The 24,426-nt window shown below is 35.3% G+C and overlaps 1 protein-coding gene across 1 annotated transcript; it reads left to right on the forward strand.

Moving 5' to 3' along the window:
- Positions 1-2,288: 2,288 nt before the first annotated feature.
- On the forward strand, positions 2,289-6,858 carry LOC107712780 (cytochrome c-type heme lyase-like). Its single transcript, XM_016518116.1, has 10 exons — positions 2,289-2,329; positions 2,381-2,408; positions 3,186-3,320; positions 3,406-3,539; positions 3,623-3,771; positions 4,728-4,783; positions 5,223-5,289; positions 5,438-5,464; positions 6,012-6,098; positions 6,181-6,858. Exons 1-10 carry the CDS (start codon positions 2,291-2,293, stop codon positions 6,377-6,379), a joined length of 921 nt encoding a protein of 306 aa, XP_016373602.1. The 5' UTR covers positions 2,289-2,290; the 3' UTR covers positions 6,380-6,858.
- Positions 6,859-24,426: the final 17,568 nt, after the last annotated feature.

Here is a 24,426-nt window from a genome sequence, read left to right on the forward strand (position 1 = left end):
CCCATGAAACGGATGTCATGCTTTGTTCACACTGTACAGTTAATTGCATGCGGCAATGTTGTTCTCTGAATGTTTGCATTGTACATAGAAATGTTATCGAACATACGGTAATTATTTTAATTACGTTGGTGTACAGTGCATCCGATCAATACTGAACTTAAATGATCGATTATGATATGGGAATGGTTTTAAAAGTAATTTCAAAAGAGTAGAGAAGAGTGTAGCTCGTGAATGTTCAAGGACTTCTCAACGTCGGATCATTTTCCTGCATCGTACCTAATTTATTGAACCAGTTTTGCGCTGGGACAGCATGATAATGTTTGTACGGCATATTTATTATTTTTTTAACGGAAGGATATAAAAGTAGTCAATGTATCCGAGTAGATATATACAGCATATGAGAGAATTCACAATACAGTGATACTTTTATGAATTCATTTTAAAATTCATTGTCACTATGTATGCCGAATTTAGTGTAGATACTCATACTGTACATGTGCATTCAATGGCGGCACAGATGTGAGCGCATGAGTTTTGATTTAAAATGTATGAATGACAGTTTAAGATGGCTTACAGCGATTTGCGTGGAAATAATTTTAAAGTGGTTCTGTTTTTAATGAACTAAGTACTTGGATTTTAAAATGTGTTATTCTGAGAGCCAGACCCATGAAAGATTGTCTTTTACTGGCATGAGATATACAGGAATCCATGTTGTTCTTTCTTTCTTTAAAAGTAATTTCAAAAGAGTAGAGAAGAGTGTAGCTCGTGAATGTTCAAGGACTTCTCAACGTCGGATCATTTTCCTGCATCGTACCTAATTTATTGAACCAGTTTTGCGCTGGGACAGCATGATAATGTTTGTACGGCATATTTATTATTTTTTTAACGGAAGGATATAAAAGTAGTCAATGTATCCGAGTAGATATATACAGCATATGAGAGAATTCACAATACAGTGATACTTTTATGAATTCATTTTAAAATTCATTGTCACTATGTATGCCGAATTTAGTGTAGATACTCATACTGTACATGTGCATTCAATGGCGGCACAGATGTGAGCGCATGAGTTTTGATTTAAAATGTATGAATGACAGTTTAAGATGGCTTACAGCGATTTGCGTGGAAATAATTTTAAAGTGGTTCTGTTTTTAATGAACTAAGTACTTGGATTTTAAAATGTGTTATTCTGAGAGCCAGACCCATGAAAGATTGTCTTTTACTGGCATGAGATATACAGGAATCCATGTTGTTCTTTCTTTCTTTTTTTTTTTGCCTTTGTATTCAATCACTCAATGCCTTTTTTGTTTTGTTAAATAAACATCTTTTATTTACTTGTCCTATTGTGTCGTTTAGTGTAATTTTGTACCACATGGTTCATTGTATGGTCATTTAAAGGATGTATGACTATCACTTTAATTGTTTTATCTTTTTAGTTCTCACCAATGTTACAACCAAAGGTCAAAAGTAAGAATGGCTGTTCTTAATCGTACATATTAAGTAAATGGTGGCACACACCAACAGTCTGCGTATAATTATGAAAACGCCCAGCTGGGTGAACAGACATGACTTATAACACTGTACAAGAGTAATCTGAAACAAGCAAAGGAAAATAAGGGAAGAGTTCATTCAATGTAAATTATCTTTCAGAACCTTGCTGGTCATTTCCAAGAAAGCACTGAATTATGAATCTGTGAACAGTTAAATGTCATTTAAGAGTTCTTATTTTTATTTTTTTTTGTCAAAACAATGTTGAATTTTACTTTTACTAAAAGTCCTTTCAATACATACAAATCCAAAGTTTTTTTTTATTTTGTTTAATTTATGGAATGTGTCAATGCACAATATCATGACTGTGTATTTTTATTACTGTTGCGTTCCATACACAAATGTCACAGCCGGAAACTTGCTGTGTAAAGGTTTACAATTTGTTACTTCGGTGACCACAGGGAGCTTGTTCCCATAGTGAAGGAAAGTGCATGTACCTGAGGAATGAACATGTTTATTCTTTCACGTGTCTTAATTTTTCACTTTCGTTATGCCATTTGCCTCAATAAAGCAATATGTTCATTTTGATTCATGATGATTTTGTGTCCTTTTTAAACCGTAGACTGTATAGGGTGAAACCTTTGTGTTGGTTTAATTCGATACGTCTCGCCTATTAGTTTGTTATAAGTATTTATTATTTTATTACATAAAAAATAGAAAAATAAAAAATGAGAAAAGAAAATACAGAAAAAGCACAATGTAATTAATATTTATGAGCTACGTATTCGGCAGCACGCGCTGCATGCTGGATGGAGCGGAAGTAGCGGTGCACGTTGACGTTGCAGACTGCAGAGCGTCAGTTTTTCACGGGAACCGAATGTTACACAACACCGTTCCTCGCATTAGTGACACACAGAAAGGTGAGTTATGCTGTCACATTTGTAAACCTTTAGTGATCGATATTATTATATCAAGATATTTAAAAAGCTGGTTACGTTTTAGTGAAGGTGTTTTTAGAGGAATATGGTGTTTGATATTCAGTGACATTGCTTTACATGACTGTGTATGAATGAATGATGCTATATAACTTATTTTGTAACTTAACTCTTATATTTTGGGATTGGAAAATGTCAAAAATTTTTAAATATGGTACTTAAATGATCAAAACGATTTATTTTAGCTGTACTCTCACTGGCGGTATATTATGTTAGCCCATATGTATCTTAAAAGAGTACGTTACTTATAACGTAAAACAACATGCAAAGTTATGAAAAAATATTTTTTTTTTTCAAACAATGAGAATGAATTGTCACCAGCTCCAAAAATGACCATACAACACCATGAACACGCTATAACAATAGTTCATGCCACATATTCATATTAAGTCATTTGAAGCCTTATGATAACTTTGTGTGAGTAAAAATATATTTTTGCATTGATTCAAATATGGTACATCAAATTGTCTCACATCATGTTGTACTATTTTACTATTTTATTAAACTTATATAGTCAGTTTTTGTGATACAAGTCCATATTTTGTCAGAAGAAAGAAGTCCTACAGGTTAGGAAGGGCATGTGAGCGAATAAATAATGAGTTTTAAGAAAGAAAATCGATTTTCTATGAACAGCATAACACAAGTAATGATGCAACAGGATCTACTTGATCTTCAGTGTTCTTGATCTATTGATCTCTTCAGGATTGGTGTTCATCATGGGTGCATCTGTATCCAATCTTGCCCCAACTATTCAGGCAGAGTCTGCGATGTCAGCTCCTCATTTTAGTGGGGTGTCCCCACCTTCTGGGTGTCCCATGCATCAAGAGCCCCCTAAAAGTGAGTCATGCACCATCTGTTATCATGAGCTTGATATCAGTGGGTTTTATGTAATAATTATTCACAATGTGTAATATAAACCCAGGCTCTCCGCCTCCTGAGTGCCCCATGCATCAGGCTCAGACGCCACTGGCCGGCCCAGCGCATCAGGAGAGAGCTTATGAGTTTGTCGAATGTCCCATGAGAGCTTCTGATGGAGCCATCGATCCCGCGAACATGGTGAGCTTGGCATCCCGTCAGTAAGATGACATTCTTTGAGATTATTTTGGTTTATGTGTGTTAATGTTGCTTTTGTCCCACAGATGTCCCCTCCAAACCAGGTGCCCACCCCGGACCAGCCGTTCCCTCTGTCCGTGAAAAGAGAGGAGTCTAAAATCCCACGATCAGGCACAGGCCAGAACTGGGTTTATCCTTCTGAACAGATGTTCTGGAATGCCATGCTGCGGAAGGGGTGAGTTTACCTTTATGTCCCGATTCCTAAATCCGTGTTTTACAACCAGACACGTGCCCTGTTATATTTTGGAGAGCTCTATGTGGACCAGATATGCCGCTTGGCTTCGCTTCAGGAAGCCTGTGAGTGCTGTAATTTGATTACCTAGATAGAAAAAAAACAGCATATCATTCCCCAAGGCCAAGAAACTCCAACTCCACACGACATACAAATAGATCTTAATTTGATGTTAGCATGTTGTTTTAATGTTTTAGAAAGACATCTCTTATGCTCATCAAGGCTACATTTATTTAATAAAAAATACAGTAAAAACAGTAATATTGTGAAATATTATTACAATTTAAAATATTTGTTTTCTATTTGAATATATTTTCAAATGTAAGTTATTCCTGTGATGCAAAATTGAATTTTCAGCATCCATTGCTCCAGTCTTCAGTGTCACATGATCCTTCAGAAAGTTCCTTACTGTCACATTTGATCAATTTAATGCATCCTTGCTGAATAAAAGTAAAATAAAAAATACTGACCCCAAACTTTTGAACGGTAGTGTGCAAATATAGCTGTAAGTGTATAACATAATCAATAAAAAAAAAAGGAATATACAGTAATATGTACATTTATTTTAGATGTAAATGTTTTCTTGTTTTTTCTTAAATTATTATTCATGTATTATTATTTATAATTTACATTATTCTTGCTTTATCCGTGGGAGTTGCTACATTATATTTTGGTCAAATTTGGCATTTTGGTAGGCAATTTTTTTTTGCCTACTGTTCGAGGTGTGCCTATGATTCCTTAAAATGCTGTCTAGACAGGCAGCACACTACGTTTGGAACGGAGCTATTGTTTTGATACTGTTCAGAAAAGACTAGCACATTTTGCAAGGAAAATCAGTCTTTTTTTTTTGTTGTTCTGAATTGCTATAAATAGCTAATTGCTGTTTGTTGTTTTGCTAGGTGGCGCTGGAAGGATGACAGTCTTGCTCCAGAAGACATGACCAATATAATCCAGAGTTATGAAAAAAAATAATATTTTTTTCAAACAATGAGAATGAATTGTCACCAGCTCCAAAAATGACCATTACAACACCATGAACACGCTATAACAATAGTTCATGCCACATATTCATATTAAGTCATTTGAAGCCTTATGATAACTTTGTGTGAGTAAAAATATATTTTTGCATTGATTCAAATATGGTACATCAAATTGTCTCACATCATGTTGTACTATTTTACTATTTTATTAAACTTATATAGTCAGTTTTTGTGATACAAGTCCATATTTTGTCAGAAGAAAGAAGTCCTACAGGTTAGGAAGGGCATGTGAGCGAATAAATAATGAGTTTTAAGAAAGAAAATCGATTTTCTATGAACAGCATAACACAAGTAATGATGCAACAGGATCTACTTGATCTTCAGGTGTCCTTGATGATCTCTTGATCTCTTCAGGATTGGTGTTCATCATGGGTGCATCTGTATCCAGTCTTGCCCCCACTATTCTAGCAGAGTCTGCAATGTCAGTGCCTCATTTTGGTGGGGCGACCCCACCCCCTGGGTGTCCCATGCATCAAGAGTCCCCTAAAAGTGAGTCATGCACCATCTGTTATCATGAGCTTGATATCTGTGGATTTTATGTAATAATAATTCATAATGTGTAATATAAGCCCGAAGTGGGAAGTGCTGCATGTCAGGTGACTGCAGCACAACTTCATTTTCACATGACCAATGACTGAGAGCATGCTGTGTTAATCAAAAGAAAAAAGAAAAAAAAAATGTTCTTTTGAACTTTCTATTCATCAAATAATCCTGAAAAAAGTACTAAGTACTACAGGAATAAATTACATTTCAAAATATATTAAAATATGAAACAGTTTTTTAAATTGTAATAATATTTCACTATTTACAAACACAGCCTTGGCCAGTATAACAGACTTCATACTGTATTACAATGTGTTCAAATGAAGTGTTTATATTGTTAGCAGAAATAATGGTGACTGATAATAAAGTAACTTGTGATGCCAAACACATTTTAATGAGATGAAAGCTTCATTATCATCTCTGTAGCCCTGTTGCTGTCAGATAAGCGAGGTGATAATATCGTGTTAGTCGCCTTCTGTTTGTCATTTGATGGTCACTGGCAGTGTGATCTGCATTGATTCTACAAACTGCCAAGTACGCAAGAATCATCATAGCGCTGTAGATTACTGTTCGTTTCAAACACACATTTGTCTCTGGCAGCGAGTGTCCATGCGGTCCATCTCTGAAGAGATTCGGGGGAAAAGCCAAAGAGTTCTTGCCCAGAGCAAGAATACGTCATTGGATGGGGTGAGATATAAATGTAAATCCCAAAAGATGTGTTTAAAAAGCCTCAGAGTGCTTGATGTCTCTCCGTTAACTTTCTCTGTAGATATGAATTGCCTTTCGACCGACATGATTGGATCGTAGATCGGTGCGGAAAGGAAGTCCGATATGTCATTGACTACTACGATGGGGATATTAATAAAGACACTTACCAGTTTTCCATCCTGGACGTGCGTCCAGCCATCAACTCTCTAGAGGCTGTCTGGGATCGGATGAGGGTGGCCTGGTGGCGCTGGACATCATAGAATCCATCACAGCACAGTTTTAACATTTCTGCACCACTATAAGACGTCACAGACTATTCGGTACCAATATACTAGAATCTGTGTGCTCAACTTCGAGTTCTGACTGTAAACATGAATCGTAGCAAATTATTGCACATCGAGGGACTTAAAGGTTGTGAGTGTTCTCTATTGGAGAGCACAATGAATCAGTGTTTTTTTCTTCTGATGAGGTTCTGAATTCGTCATCAGCTAGCGTTTCTTTTTCTGCTTGTTGTGTGAAGGTTATCAAACTGGAAAGCCTGCTATCTGATCTTACGCAGAGGTTAAACATATCCGCTGGTTGTTTTTCTCTCTCAAAGGCTGAATGTTGAGTGTTTTAGTTCACGGTGAGAGCGATTGGCAGCTGTTAGCATTTGTAGCCAATGGTTTGGTGGTCTTCGCTTTTGAATGTGGCCCTTTCTAACGAAGCATGCTGCACAACTTCTTGTCCAGGCCCTTGTCATCTCTAGGCTGGACTACTGCAATGCTCTTCTGGCTGGACTTCCATCATGCACAATCAAACCTCTACAAATGATTCAGAATGCAGCGGCACGACTGGTCTTCAACGAGCCCAAAAGAGCCCATGTTACACCTCTCTTTATCTCCTTCCACTGGCTACCGGTCGCGGCTCGCATCAAGTTCAAGACATTGATGCTTACATATAGAACAGTTTCTTCCCTTTCTAGCTTGTACTTATTTGAACAATGCCTAAAACTTGGTATTTCAGCACTTCCTGTGTCTGTTTGCCTCTTTAAGAAGAAACGCTTTATGTATTCCCCAATTGTAAGTCGCTTTGGATAAAAGCGTCTGCAAAATGACTACATGTAAATGTAAATGAATGTCATTGATTTTGATGAAGCATGTTAAATAATCTGTTTCTCTTCCATATTCATTTTGCTGTCAACTTTAAAATGATTGAATTTCTTGTACCTACTGTTTGGGTTTATTTATTTTGCGCAAACTGCTTCATTATTGTGTGTGTGTGTTGCTAATTATTTTCTCTTTGAGTGAGAGTGTTTCTGAAATATTTCCCCCGATTTCTGACCTGGCTGCAACAAATTATAATTCCAACTTTCAAAAGCTGATTATTTAGTGTTTTAGCTCATGTTGAGAGCGATTGGCAGCTGTTAGCATTTGCAGCTCGGCGAAATGGTTCAGTGGTCTTTGCTTATGAATATGATTGATCTGATGAAGCATATGAAATGTTTTGTTTTTTTAATTAAAAGCCCTTGTTCAGCTGTTCAAGTCTTCCATATTCATCCGGCATCCGGGTTCATCTTTTTTTTCTTTTTTTTTTATGTGGGTTTACTTATTTTGCTCAAACTGCTTCATTATTTTGTGTGTGTGTGTGTGTGTATGCTAAAGTTTTGCTGACTGCTCTCTTTGAGTGAGAGTTTCTAAAGTATTGTTCCTCCGATTTCTCTAATTCTCCAGTATTTGTAACCCAGTTCATTTGTTTTAAATCTGACCTGCAACAAATTAAAATTTCAACAAGTAAATCAACAGTCTAAAAATACATGTGTCCCTTAGATTTGCTTGGCTGTTAATGCTTCACTTTGGTCACTTTCCAGTTTACTCCAGTAGGTGGTGCCCTTTCCTCAGAAAATGTCATTTCTTTCACTATTGTTCATAAGTAATAGTGACTAGTGATTTAGAGGAGGGTCATAAAATTTTTACCATCATGCTCAGGCACAAATCTGCTTGTACAGGCATAAAATGTAACCATTTTATGAAATAGTCACGGGATAGTTTCTGGAGTTTAGTTTTTTTGCATTCTTATATTATCTACAGTGGAAATGAATGAATCAACTAAAATATCTATAGACAGGTATACATACTCTAGTGTGATCAATGGCATGCACAGCTGTCCCATGAACAAAGAGACATTTGAACAGTGAAAATTACATATATTCTGGAAGATATAATATGGAAGACAATAGGATCACAAAATTCAATACATGTCATTTTATAATTCATTATTTTGATACCAAATATCACATTGTAGTTTTTCCCACAGTGGTGCGACACTAGGGTCAGTGGATATTGTATTGTATTGATTTGAATATGATGCACTGTAAACAATTTTAGTTGATTTATTTATTTACATTGATGTATCAGGAGTGTGAGGAGTCATTTTTATTAAGTCTATCTTTAAATATTATGGTGTCTAAAACTACCAGCCTTTAGTGTGTTGATGTCAGTGTATGTAAAACCCTTAATCTGGACCCTTTCAGCTAGAGATGCACCGATTGCAGTTTTCTTGTCTGATTCACGATTTTTTGGATGAGTGTGACCTGCCGATTCCGATTTTCTTTCTAAGAACTATAACTGACAGCATATACAAACAAAAATCTACTTTTTTTTCAATGCAAATAAATGATTTACATCATTTATTAAACATTACAATTCCCCCAATCTGGACTGTTACAGATGTTCTCTTACATAACTCTCAAAATAAAGTGCTTTCTGACTGGAAAGAGGTAGAAATAACAATAAACTGAAAATGAGTTGCTGTATATAACAAAACGGATGTCATTTCCCACTATGTTTATAAATGGTCATTTTCCCCCAACCTTATTAAGTGTGTCATCTTTCACATCAAATTCTTACATTGTTTCAATTAATTCAGAATAATAAGAAAGTGGAAAGTTGTTACCATTCAAATGAAATCAGGATCAACAAACTCCATCTTTCCACTGCAGGAAACACAGAAGCTGCATCTGAAGTGGCATTAGATGTATTTACACAGACCGTTTAATGAAACTGAGAGGTGCCATAAATGCATTTACACCGCAAAATTGAAGAAAATTTAAATAAAAATGTCATACACTGTAAAAAGATTAATGTTTTAAATCATTTTTTGAACATACAAATAAGAAATGTTGGGAAAAATGCAATGATACTTTTTCAAATATGAAACCAAACCACCAGTAGATGGCGGCAAATGACTGTTTTAATGAGTGAGTCATTTAGTCATTCATTCAAACGATTCGTTCAAACGGCTGATTCATTCAGAAACCGTTTAATGAAACTGAGAGGTGCCATAAATGCATTTACACCGCAAAATTGAAGAAAATTTAAATAAAAATGTCATACACTGTAAAAAAAATTCCGTAAAATTTACGGTAGAAAACCGGCAGCTGTGGTTTTTCAAATATGAAACCAAACCACCAGTAGATGGCGGCAAATGACTGTTTTAATGAGTGAGTCATTTAGTCATTCATTCAAACGATTCGTTCAAACGGCTGATTCATTCAGAAACGAGGCAAGTTTTGAATGGGTTACTGAATCATTGACTCACTCGATTCGTTCAAAAACGGGGATTCATTCAGTAACGAAACACCGCTAATGTGTTTTTCGGAGACACACAACAGTTCTGCTGTGGCTTTGATTGTAACAATTTTCGTTTGCGAAATTGAGCAAAAACAGTCAATATTGTGTCTAAAATGTAAGTCACAAATTTTAACTTGTTTATTGAACTATTATTGAATAAAATCAGTGTCACGTTGCAATGGTGTTGATATTCGGGGAAACATCTTGGTCGTGTATTGTTGCTTACCTATATCATATATTAAACAGCATTTTTTTTTCTACGGCAGTATGCATCTATAAATTTCTGAGTTTCTTGTACTACGAGTTCTGTTGCGCTCATTCGTTTTGATTTCTGCATGAGCCTCATGGCACAACATAAATACATTATCAGTCGCCATTTACACTGAATGCAATAAAATCACAATCATTCTCGCGCGAAAATTTTTGGTGGCCAAGTTTCAGTAGTTATTTTTGTTTTTGACGTTTTAATCACTCAAGTAAAATTATCTCTCACTTGCCGTTTAAAAAATCCACTTGTCCACTTGTCACGTGTGTGTATATATATATATATATATATATATAACATGCACAATCATTTATTATGCTGAAATGTGAGGTTTATGATTTTACAAAACTTTTTATTAAAAGTTGTATAACTATTAGTTTTTATGGTAATTTTATAGTAATTTGTCATTAGTCAGATAGTCATTTGTTGTTTAACAGTGTATTTATCCTTAAAGGTGATGATGTCCATCCTATGAGAGCTTTTTTAAATCACCTAGAGGAGAAGCAGTGGTTCCTCATGTCTGTGAGTAGGTGTGGGAAAGAAATCTTCACTCACGGCCCAGAATAACCTCATCCTCTGGGGAAAGTTTCCGCCTCGTCTTCCTTTACAGAAGGCAACCTTGAATTTGGTGAGTTTTATGAGCAGTTTTAGCTGTGACTGATAATTACGCTGCATTTGAGGGTCCATTGCCTGCTTTTGAATAATGCATGTGTGGTGACAAAGCTACTGTATGCTTGTATTTGGTTTTTCGTCTGGGTTTCTGTTTGGCAGGGAACCAGAAAAGCCCCTTGTAGTGCACAGAGCAGATCTCTAAATAGCCTGTGGCAGTGGAGTCTGGCGGGGGGATTCAAGCCCCCTGCAATCCTTCCAGTCTGTTTCATTTACATACCAAAAGATGCCCAGCTGTGCCAAGTACAATAACCAGGCTTTGTCTATAGATTCCAGAACTGTAACATTAATTACGGGAAGGAGTAACTGTTGGAAAGTTTCTAGCTTGCGGGTCACTGGTGTGGTGGTCCTGACATGGACATTCAGATATTGACTGATGTTTTCTCTTCTGTATTGATTGTATGCATCCAGAATGATCCTGATGGAAAGCCTTGTATGTTGCAGATTCAGTCCCACTTATTTTAAGCAGTTCAGTTATGACAAGCTTGTTTGAAATTTGTTACCGAGTGCAGGGTTATTATCGTTAACTAAAATCAAAATCATAAACATTTTCATTACTTGAAGTAATTTAAACATTAACTGAAGTAAAATATACAATCTAATTTGTTTTTAAAAATTATTTCAGCTAGTTGCCAAGGTAACATTTCTCTTTTTTGTTTAGTTTAAATTGAAAGTACTAAAATAACTAAAACTAAATAAACTAAAACTTAATGCAAACTATATAAACACTATATAGACATTTAAACAGAAACAGAAAAAAATAAAAATCAAATCAAATTCAAAATATTGACAAAAACTATATATAGTTTATCAAATGATAACACTGATTGAATGTCACTGTGAAAATATTGTACCATCTTTCTGTCTGGTTATAAGATAAATGCACATCTTCAGTAAGCTCAGTTGACAGAATTTGTCACAAAAATTAATTTCCATTTGTCCCTCCTTTTTATTAAAAAAGCAGAAATTCAGGTCACAGTGAGACATTGACAATGGAGGTGAATGGGGCCAATCTGTAAATGTTTTAAAAGTAACACCACAAGGCATAAAATTGACTGTAAAAATTATTTAAACAGATGTATAGCTCAAATAACAGAATAACTCGTTTAAATGCTTTTGTAGAATTATCAGCTTCACATTTCTGCTTTTAAATTCTCCATTAAGTGAGTTCCATTTTAAGTGCTTCAGTGTTGCTTTAAATTTCTTTTTCTCTCTTTTTTTTTTTTTTAAGAAAATTAGGGCTCAGTCCATTTTTTGTGTGTGATATCCAACATTATGCCGCAAATTCTGCTGATTAAACTTCATTTGTGTTAAACCTGTATAATTCCTGTAGGCCACACTTAAAAATGTGTAAATGTCATTGAATATCAATCCAACTGGCATTTATTTGTAGGAAAGATATAAGCACACTTTCGTGTTATGTAATGCAGACATTCATACATTTTTAAGTAGCATAAGTGTCTAGAGTGGTTTTGGGGTCACTGCATATTTATACAAAATATGAATATTCCCTATCTAGAGCAGTGAGAAAAGCTGTCTCACTGTGAATCATGTATGTTTGTGTCTTATCCCTGGTTTAAGTGTAATTGCTTGTTTATCTGCAGCTGTTTTAAATGCAAACCCCATCCATGATTTGCATCCGGACCACTTCTCCCACACACTTTACTGTTAACACACAGCAGTTAAAAAAATAACACACTGGAATTGGTAATTGTGTTCTCTCTACATGCTAATAATAAAGAAAACAGCATTATGCTGAAAATAAATGAATGCATGGGTGTTTAAGGGCTGTCAGTCTGAGGCCTGCAACAGGAAGACAACACAGTCCCACAGGAAGCTTTACTACACTTAAGAGTTTTATATGAAAGTGAAATGCGGTAACCATGGAGATAATTTTATGACACGCCAGCACCGTTTTGTACAATCATTGTGGATTTATTCTGCATACATCATTCATTTTCATTTTGCAGTTATATTATACATCAGGGCTATTCGATTGCACTTCTCTAAATTTACTTCCCAGTAAAGGGTTCAGTGGTCAAAACGTTAAATGAAATTAAATAAGCAATATTTATTTCAGGAAAATTAATTGTAAATGTTCACAAGCGCAGCCATAAAACCTTGCAAAAGAAAAATATACATCATAAAAATAACTTGAAGTCCTAAATAGTCTCTCTGCTGACTTATACAATATAAAATCCGATATAATCAATTAATTTCTAATTTATTTAGTGCGTATTTAAATGGATTCAAAGCAGAAGGAAACAGATTAACAGCTATATATATATATATATATATATAACTGGAAAAAATTAAAAGACCACTTGAAAATTCAAAGTTTCTTTACTATTTACAAGGTATGGGTTTGAGTAAAAAGTTAATATTTTTATTCTATAAAAATAATTCTAATTGTCATTTAGAGCATTTTTTTTTTTCTTTCAGAAAATGACAATTGGTCAAAATGACAAATTTTTTCATTTTTTTGTCATTGGAAATCAGGGTTATTCCACCAAATACTGATTTCTTAACTCTTCTAAAGTTAAAACATTGGTATTGTGTTGTCTCAAAATTAATATAAACATGCTGAAAACATGGCATCTTTTTTGTTTTGACCAATTATCATTTTACGCAAAAAATGCTCTAAATGACAACATTGTTATTTAAAATTGGGAAGAAATGTCATCAGTAGTTTACAGAATAAAACAAAAACTATGTTTTAATTTACTTTACTCTGGATTTACGTTTACCAGAGATACTGAGAATTTTCAAGCGGTCCCTTAATTTTTTTCCATGGCTGTATAATATATATGTGTGTGTGTGTGTGTGTGTGTGTGTATTATATACTTAAAGCTGCTTACCATAAACGTCTTAATATATATTATATATAAAATACATAAAATATTCATTTTCAACATATTTTTTGCCACTTCAGGTGAATATTGGGGGAAAAAATACACTTTATAATTCTGATTACTGACTTTTATTCCTTATTTTGTAATGTTCAGTTCAGTCTGGATGTATACATAGTGTTGAATTAGGCATTTATAATAAGGAGGTGCATATTGGCTAGCTTAGAAGGAAATTTTGGGATCTTTGTGAATTCAGACCTGTTATTTCATCTGGTTCAAATCTTGTATTTGAAGTGTGTAGCAAAACAACGCTTATAGACTTGTGATTGTTAAAGCTGTAACACTGTGGCCTAACCTAACCCTAACCCTAACCCTAACCTGCTCAAAAACAACCAGGTAAATATAAAAAAAATTGACAATTTCCTCTAGCCAAATACGTGCATTGCAATGCAACAAGACAATGCAGGACATCAGAAATTAGAGAATAAATATTTATCCTTGACACAAGAAAGTTAGGGAAGTCTTCAAGGCGTTTACAACATCAAGTGGGTCTGAGCAGCCCTTGGGCTGCAGAAATCCACAGCCGTTAACATTCAACATTCAGTCTGACTTCCTCACCTCAGATCATTTATGCACCCAGCACACTGCTAGAGGGCTTTTGAATTCATTAGGTGCCACGACTGGACCTCACACTGTTAGTTTGTGTGAGCACCACAGGTCACGTTCTGAAAGGACCCTACTAGTTTGTGGCCAAAGGATTGGCACGGATCCATCTCAGACATTCCCTCAGGGGAGGTTTGATACGCAGCCCGCTGGAAACAGAGAGAGAGAGAGAGAGAGAGCCTTCCACGAGGCCTAATCAAACCGGTTTCAATTTGTGCCATGGGCTTATCACAGCACTGGAAGTGATGAGTTCTTGACTTTTATAGTGCAGTCAACCAGCACGCTGAGATAGGCAGGCCTTGTGCATTGTTTTTTAATGAGCTCTGATGGAAACAGGTAGAAATCGGAACGGCTTAATAAGTACAGGGGGAAAGCAGCTCATGCATAATGACTAGCGCAATGATCAGACGTCCCACCCTCCACCCAGCTCAATAAACTCACCCTCATGTGTGGCGTCTTATCGCGGTGAGAAAAGATGAAATATCAGCAGCTGTGGAATAATTGTTTTGTCTTCGATTGTTTGCGCCATCGTGACCTCATTTTCTGTCCCATCACAATTGGATGGATGCTTCATCCCGTCTGATTGGCTTTGCTCATGACCGGCGTCCGACCGAAAACATGCTCCTCACCTACACTAATTATTTCTTAGATTAGTTGTTGAAGTCAATGAATGTAACCAGACATTTGGAGCCCCACCGCTTCACCTGATTCTGTGCTAGTGAATGTTTCTGATCGTTAGTTAGCTAGTTCATTTGGACACAGCACTTCCTGTGATTGGATTTAAAGGGTTAAAGGGTTGTTAGGGTTATGGTTTAGGATATTAAATCGCTAAAGTAGTCCATATGAATCACGTGTTATGTTTCACGTTTTCTAAAAACATATGAAAGATTTGTGTGACTTTTTACCATGGCGAACAGATTGTTGAGACAGTGAGTAGAATAGAATCAGTCTGCTTAGTGAATAAATAATTCAGACAGGTTGTGTGAACTGAATCAATGATTCATTGAAATGATTTGACTCAAATTAACTATTCATTCACAAATCAGATATTGCTACTTCCCCCATGAGCTGACACATTTTTATGATTTATTTTTTTGTTCCTAATGTTTGTCCCCAAAATTCTAAAATATTTTATATCCAGATTTTAATTTCTCAGACTGTATGGATCCCACCCACCATATATATATATATATAGTGTGTGTGTGTGTGTGTGTGTGTGACCCTGGACCACAAAAGCAGTCTTAAGTCGCTGGGGAATATTTGTAGCAATAGCCAAAAATATATTGTATGGGTCAAAATTATTGATTTTTTTTTATTTTTCTACAATTTTTATAATTATATTTCAAATTATATTCAATACAGAATGTATGGCCCCGACTGTATTTACAGTATACATTTTTTATGTATGATATAGATTTTTTTCTTTATTTCTTCATAATGTTTATTTGTTTCAATGTTTTATCATTATCCTAAAACTTGTATTCAAATTCAAACTGAGTGGCTGTATGAATTTCATTGCATTAGACACAATATCAAACCAAATGTAATTTTTTTAAAGTTACATTTGTTTTCTTTTTAAGTGCATTAATTTATTTGAATTTATTTATTTTTCATACATACATATATAAATTATATTATTTAGTTTAAAGTATGGAGAAAGGCACGAAATGCCATATAAAATATGGCAAAACATGTTTCTTTTCCATTGATCTCCACTCTGGGGAAGTGGGGAAGTCGTGGCCTAATGGTTAGAGAGTTGGACTCGTAACCCAAAGGTTGCGGGTTCGAGTCTCGTACCGGCAGGGATTGTAGGTGGGGGGAGTGAATGTACAGCGCTCTCTCCCACTTTCAATACCACGACTGAGGTGCCCTTGAGCAAGGCACCGAACCCCCAACTGCTCCCCGGGCGCCGCAGCATAAATGGCTGCCCACTGCTCCGGGTGTGTGTTCACGGTGTGTGTGTTCACTGCTGTGTGTGTGCACTAAGGATGGGTTAAATGCAGAGCACTAATTCCTAGTATGGGTAACCATACTTGGCCACACGTCACGTCACTTTTTTCACACTCTCTACTCACTGACCATACATCTAATCACACTATCTGTCTTTTTCTGGCTTTCAGCGTGTTTTAGTTAAATTAATTCTTGATGTTGAATTAAAATGAGCTCTTTTGGGTGTCTGAGGAGCACAGTGGATTAATTATACCCGTCTCATTGTAATGGCCGACCATGGTGCTCCTATCCGGCCATGAGTGGTAATAGCTTTTGATGATGATCTTTTATCCAATTACTGACTGGTGACCTGTGAGGCTACCTGTGTTTGCGGGCTCAGGTTGGATTCATTAGCGGGATTAATCCGCTCCTGACCTGCTGGATTGGACTGGATTTTAGGGCCGCGGGAGGGGACGAGCAGCCCGTGTTTTCTCAGGAAACGTGAGATTGACAACCCTCACCCCGTTCCCAGATATCAGCTCTATGGCTGTGATAAATGGTAACGGCTGAGGGAACCTCTGACCCCGTTCAACAGGGACCCGGCCTGCTAGACAGAGAGAAGACAAACAGCACAATGGAGAGGAGGAAAGACACTCTTGCTCCTTCAGGTTAGGAGCCCCGGTTGGCCCCTGGGAGGAAAGATGTACACATAGCCATTTCTGAGCACGGCTGCTATTATCTCCGCAGGTCTTAAATAATAAAAGTGTGTGTGAGAGACAGAGGCTGCGGGGAGATTACTGTAATCAGACCATACAGTACATGAACGGATGCCCTGCGGCACCGTAGTAGGTGGGATTCTGGGATGCGTGCTGAATGTTGTCTTCCGAAAAAGATTTGAAACTCAAAATGAACCTTTTTTGCTAAGGTTCAACTCACTTTCTCAGCTCTACGATGAATGAGAACTTCAACTATAAAGTGTAGGTTGATGTTCTCTGTGAAATGACTAAATGGATGGCCTTTAAAATGATGGGTTGTTAACGTGCTTTATTAAATGTTTTTGTATGCTGGAGGTGAAAGGGAAGTGATTACAGTTTTAAAATTAGTGTTGTTTAGATCAAGTTCACATTCTCTGTTCCCTGGCTTCATTAGTTACATTATTGGCTTTAATCTCATTAAAAACATATCATGCTGAATAAAGTATTTTAAACACAGAGAGAAAAACTAGTTATTTCTGCAGTAATAGCCTCAAAATATACAGTGACCCCAGAACTATTTGGCCACCTTAATCATGCCTAAAATATATGAATGCCACTGTATTAGGTAACAATATATTAAAACAAGTGCAGTGGCATCTGCAATCCATGGTTGTTGTTAAGTAAAACTAAAAATGAACTCATTATTCATTTATTTGAAATATAATAAACTTCAATAAAAAAAAACTTGATTTTATTTCAGCTAATTGCTGAAATTATAATTAATTTAGTTTAACGTGATGCACTAAAATAAGTAGAACTGAAATAATATATAAAAACTGTATAAACATTAAAAAACGAATGAAAATTACAAAAACAGAAAATATAAAAACTACTGCAAACTATTAATAAAAACAGTATCTATGATACTATTTATGATACTAAAATAACAATGTTAAAAAAAAAAAAAAAAGCTTACTTTTATTACCCATTTTTACAATGACTTTTATTCAACCTTTGGATGTAGAAGTAGTTTTTCTACAGTGCATGTGCTATCTTTCTTTAAAATAAATGAAAAGTTAATAAATTCAAATAAATTAATGCACTAAAAAAAGAAAACATTTCATTTAAAAAATAAAATTTGCTTTCATATTGTGTCTAATGCAATAAAAAATTCATAAAGCCACTCGTAGTAATTCAGTAAGTAACAAGAAAGAAAAGAAAGAAAGTATCATTAGAAAAAAAAAGCAAGTATGCTTTCAGGAAAAATGTGATGGTGCTGAACTGCATGATTATAGACTGAATGATGCTTTAAAAATCCTCCAAATTCCATCTTAGTTAACACATTTTGTTCTAAGGTGCAATTTGGAGGGTTTACAAATTTCCTTTCACAACTGTATGTATTTTATTGAATCAATTTTAAGGCATTCCTTAAATAATATGGAAATATTTGACCGCATATTAACTATACAGATGCATCTCAATAAATTAGAATGTCATGGAAAAGTTCATTTATTTCAGTAATTCAACTCAAATTGTGAAACTCGTGTATTAAATAAATTCAATGCACACAGACTGAAGTAGTTTAAGTCTTTGGTTCTTTTAATTGTGATGATTTGTGATGATGTGATGACAAAAACCCGCCAATTCACTATCTCAACAAATTAGAATATGGTGACATGCCAATCAGCTAATCAACTCAAAACACCTGCAAAGGTTTCCTGAGCCCTCAAAATGGTCTCTCAGTTTGGTTCACTAGGCTACACAATCATGGGGAAGACTGCTGATCTGACAAAGACTTAAACTAGTTCAGTCTGTGTGCATTGAATTTATTTAATACACGAGTTTCACAATTTGAGTTGAATTACTGAAATAAATGAACTTTTCCACGACATTCTAATTTATTGAGATGCACCTGTATATTCCAGTAGAGTTTGAAGTCTCACAGTGTTTTTATAACAGCAGTGTCCTGTGGTTTAGTGCGTTTACAAGTCAGTCCCCTGCCCTTGTCAAATTAGCATTACAGTTTCTTAATTACAAAAACAGTCAGATTACAGTAGCTCATTAGCATGCACCCTACTGCACTCATGAATAATGTATCAAAGGTGTGCAGATGTCTTGTATTCACTCAGAGGAAGCAGGTTGTAAGCAGGCAAACACCTGCATTTGCTAAATGAGGCTGGATAAGGAAGATCTTCAAAATGATTTCATATCAGTCAAAGGTCATGTATCCAATCAAACACAACAGAATTTTTTTTTTTTGCCACATTCATCTGTCTTTTAGTGTAGAATTTAGTCAAATTGAACTGATCCATGCATGGTCAGGTTGCATTTCATCCAACGGTTTTCTGCTATTAAAGGGTTAATTCACTCAAAAATGAAAATTAGCCCATAAATTACTCACCCTCAAGTCATCCTAGGTGTATATCACTTTCTTTCAGACGAATCCAGTCGGAGTTATATTAAAAATTGTCTTTGATCTTTCAAGCTGTTTCATGGCACTCAGCGGGTGTTGCATGCTTCAGTCCAAAACAAGTTAAATAAAAAGCGCCCATCCATTACAAAAAAGTGTCTCACACGGCTCCGGGGGGTGAACAAAGGCCTCCTGTTGCGAATCGATGCGTTTTTGTAAGAAAAAATATCCATATTCAAAACGTAATAATCACTTTAATGTAGCTTGGCTCACTGTTGTAAAGGGAAACTCGTTTCATTGCTGTAGTGTCACCCATCAGCCACAAGAGGACACCGTTGCCCTTTAACAAAATGTGAATGTGTGGGTGAATGTATGTCACATCTGATCATAAGTCTCTTTAAATATAAACTCAAATTAATGAGAGTGGATAGACACATTATGCACTGAATTATGCTTAATTGGACTTCTTTAAATAACACTTATTGTCAGACTGTGTATAACCCTGTAGAAATGTTTATTTCTGCCTTCCTCCGCTCTTGCATGACGGCCGTGCGTCTTCTGTCAGCGAATTAACCGAGCTGTCATTAGCAATTTAATGAAGCCTTTCAAATACACATTTCTTTATTTGTCTCTTTAGCTTTGGCTTTTCAGTTTTACTTTATGACACACACTTTGCTTTGTGACATTATTTGGTTGTGTTACGGATTATTTAAGTGCTCAGGTTTTGCTACAGCAAACATCTTTCTTGGCTCTTGTGGGGTTTTCTCCTGCTGCATTGCACTTTCTCTGTTTCTTGGCTGACACATGCAGTGGCCTGTGTTTGTTTGGCACCGTGCCCTCACAAGGCCAAGCTCAGCCCTGGGTCTATTGCATTTAGGCCAGAAATCTTGACCTGGTAATTCCCAGAGCGTGCAGCCGAGATCAGGCGGGGGGCTGAGGAGTACAGGTGCTGTACAGCATCTGCGAGTGAGCAGAAAACATTGTTTAGAGATATAGAAGTCAGAAATAGGCCCAGTTGGACTCACTAAGGGCATAAAGAGGACAAGGTTTGGCAGGTTAGCATGGTCAAGTTAGCCCTTGAAACTAAGTAGACCATCTGGTTCTAAAACTAAACTTTATTTATTTTTTTATTTTTTTGCAAGCTACACATTCAGTACAGTTCAAAAGTTTGGCGTCAGCTGTTTTATAAAGGATCATGTGACACTGAAGACTGGAGTAATGATGCTGAAAATTCAGCTTTGCATCACAGAAATAAATTACATAAAACAAAACATTCAATTAGAAAACAGCTATTTTAAACTCCAATAATATTTCACAATATTACTGTATTTTGAATTAAATAAATGCAGCCTTGGCTTGGAGAGACTTCTTTCAAAAACATTAAAACATCGTACTGACCCCATATTTTTGAACGGTAGTGAAATTGCGTTTACATACTTGTGTATTCCACCTAACACCACTGCCCTCAATGTAAAGGATGTATTAAATATCTAAATATCAAAAATGTACTTTGTTTTTGTACTGTAAAAAAAATACTAGTTATTTTTGAATGGAAAATTGTGTCTTTTTTTAAACACAAATCTAACAAAAAATTATTCATTATTAATTATTATTTAAAAAAAGAGAGGGAGAGAGAGAGAGAGGTTAATGCTTAAAACGAGAAAAAAAATGTACTGGTATGCAGAGGTTAGTCAATGATAACAGAGTGAACATTTACAAGTGATAAAAAGTCAAATTTTGTTCTTTAAAAGGGATAGCTCCTAAATAAATATTAAATTAAATATTTAAATATTTTGAAAAAAAAAAATTTGAAAAGGTGTTTTTTTTTCCCTACACAATGAAAATCAATGAGGTCCAATGTTGTTTTATCCCATTATTCTTTAAAATATCGTTGTGTGTGTGTGTGTGTTTGTGTTTCACAGAAGAAAAGAAAGTCATGTTTGGAACTACATGAGGGTGAGTAAATGATGACTGAATTTTTATTTTTATATGAACTATCACTTAAAGCATTATAGATATAGAGAGTTCACAACACCTTTGTGTTAAAGGGGTCATATGATACTGCTAAAAAGAACATTATTTTGTGTATTTGGTGTAATGAAATGTGTTTATGCGGTTTAAAGTTAAAAAAACACATTATTTTCCACATACTGTACCAGCACTTTCTGGAAACTGTGTGCGAATGTGAATTCTTTGGCTTGATATAACGTCGCTCATCCGAGGTCCTGGTTGGGTTCATCCTGCCCTTTGCTCGCTAATACTGATAGATGACGTCTGTCAGAAGGGTCAGTGGCATCCTGTCATGCATCAGGGGCCGGAAAGAAGGCCACTGAAGCAATCAATGACAAACCAATCAAAGCTGCTTCATTTAACTATGTGTGCAGACTCAACCAATGAGAATGCTGCTCTCTCTCTCACTGCCTGACAACATCAACCGCTCATGCCAGTTTTGCACCTACAGGTTACTGATGCAGGTGCCCAATCTGAACCCGTTTCGCATATTTCCACCACAGAAATGGAGATGACAAAAACCAACTCTGCATCAGCCCCTTAAAGTTGCCATGAAATGCAAATTCACCTAATCAATGGAATCTAGTGATCTTTTTGTTAACTTGATCTTTCAGTGAAATGACTTCTCACTGGTGACGTATGCCAGACTTTTCCAATGATTTGAGTAAATCATGCCCTTTTCTACATTAGATTGCAAGCGTGCATTCAGATCTGCCTACGTCCAATCAACAACCAATTCACAGAAGTCCCCGCCCTTTGTTTTTTTTGGATTCACTTTGATGCGTCGATGCATGTCACAATATAGGAGAAAAGATCTGTCACTACAGCTATTATATTCTGACTTTAAAAGCGGTTCCACTTTATTAACTTCGCTTTAGTTTCTCCATGCAGTTAAAGTGGTTTTATAAATATCAAAATATATACACCGATTACTATGTAAATATAATTTTTAAATCAGTTACTATGAAATGCATTTGTTATATATTTAATTAAAATGTTATTTATTAAATATTTATATTGATAAAAATGTACATTATTGAATTCAGTTTAGTTTAATAAATATTTCAACAAATACATTATTAAATGAATTTCAATTAGCCTAGGTTTGATGTTAAAATATGTTCTCAAAGCTCATTAGATTCATAACTCATAAACTCCTGCCAATTTGTTTTCCCCATCTGTCTTAACTTAAATGTCATTTGTGAATTGATTGCTATGAATTTTATTTGTTATATATTTAAATAAATTATTGTTTATTAAATATTTATGTTTATAAAATATACAGTTTTAAATTAATTTCAATTTATTAAATAATTACATTGATTAAAAAAAATGTACATTAAGTTATTTCAGTCAAACTAGGTTGGAATAAATGTATTTAAATAAATTATTATTTGTTAAATATTTAAATTTAAAAAGTGTACCTTTTTAAATAAATTTAAATTTATTAAATATTTATAAAAAAAAATTACATTAATAAATTATTTCAGTCAAACTGGTTTGATGTTAAAATATTTATTCAAAACTTGTAAGACTCATCATAAATTACTGCCACTTTATTTTCCCTACCTGTCTAAACTTAAATGCCATTCGTGAATTGATTTATATGCATTTTATTTGTTATATCTGAATAACTTTCAACTGAAACATTTTGTGAAGGCAAAAATCGAAATGAATTTACTTTGGATGTTAAAATGTGTATTGAAAATCATAATGCACATAGGCAGGCTGTGTAGTAACGTAGTCACTAGTGTGGAAATGCTGGGGCTCATTCTGGAGCCATCCGGACAACATCATTTTAGTGGTAAATATGATAGGATATTATATGAACCCAAGGATATTTTCTAAGCCAGTGGTTCTCAAACCTGTCCTGGAGTACCCCCAGCCCTGCACATTTTGTATGTCTCCCTGATCATAAGTTCCCTCATAGTCTCTTAATTGCTGCATCTATGTGGCGGCCCAATTTTAATATAGAGTAGTTGTATGTGTGCGAGCTTGATTAAGCATCTAGCAGATTGCCTGCACTGCGGCCTCTCAGACCATTTTTTTTTTACACTTCTGCAATAAAAAGTAACAAGCTTGTTTTGAACACAAGGATAACACATCTCTGCTGGAACTGGGATCTGGTCCTCTACTGAAGAAGTACAGTGGAGAAAAACCCTCCCGAACTCTGACTCACTGCACATCTCCGCCTGACATCGTTTACAACAAAATAAATGCCTTTACTGTCACTTTTGATTATTTAATGCATCTTTGCTGATTACAAATATTAAGTTCTTTAAAAAAAAAAAAACTAGACTGACCTCAAACCTTTAAACGGTAGTGTATTTTATGCATATGCTGCATTCTATTCATCTCAGAAAGTCATATTCTTACTTGAAAAAATGCAATAAAACACTGCTGGTGTGTAAAGCACAGTAAATTATCTCTGTTGATAATCATACACCTGCAGAACAAATGCTAGCATTACAGACAGTAGCATTGTTTATCCTCCAATTTGGTAGCTAGGAGATTTCTTTCTCGACAATCAAACACCTGCAAAGCTAACAATCCCATTTTGTTTCCATAGATGTCATCTTTCAATTGTCAGGCTATGAACACCTTTATAGTTTGAAGTTGGAAACATCCCACATATAACTTTAGATGTGCAGAATGCAGCAGCAGCTTTTTATCATAGCAACATGCTAATATTTGCTTGATGAAGTCATTTATTTTCAATGAAAGTTAGAGATGTCCTGCTTAATTCATTTTTTTAAAGCAACACTACTGTGTGTAAGTTATTAAGACTTATTTTTATAGATTTTTTTTTTTACTTCTAAACTTTTTATACTTAAAGTGACTATGCATATTGACCGAGCGGCAACCTCCCGCTCTCTCTCATGAAGCCAACAAGGAAGTGACTTAAACTGTAATTCGTCAACTGGCCGCTAGAGGCTGGCTGCAAAAGGGAGTCAGTCCCATAGACACCCCATGTTAAAATGCCCAACTTTACAGCAGAAAAAAAACATGTTTACAGCCTGGTTCAAAAAATGATTTTGGTCTATATAGCTAATTTTGCCCTTCATGACAACTGTGAGGGGGGTGAATTTTTTTATAACTCATCCGTTTAAATTATATTAAGCCTTAAAGTTCTGCATAATTAAGGGCGTGGCCACTTGAGTGACAGGTGGATTGCCGCTGCTGTCACCACCGTCGAGCTAGGTAGG

Source organism: Sinocyclocheilus rhinocerous, unplaced genomic scaffold (assembly GCF_001515625.1).
Source record: "Sinocyclocheilus rhinocerous isolate Xijiao unplaced genomic scaffold, SAMN03320098_v1.1 scaffold1740, whole genome shotgun sequence".
Taxonomy (NCBI): domain Eukaryota; kingdom Metazoa; phylum Chordata; class Actinopteri; order Cypriniformes; family Cyprinidae; genus Sinocyclocheilus; species Sinocyclocheilus rhinocerous.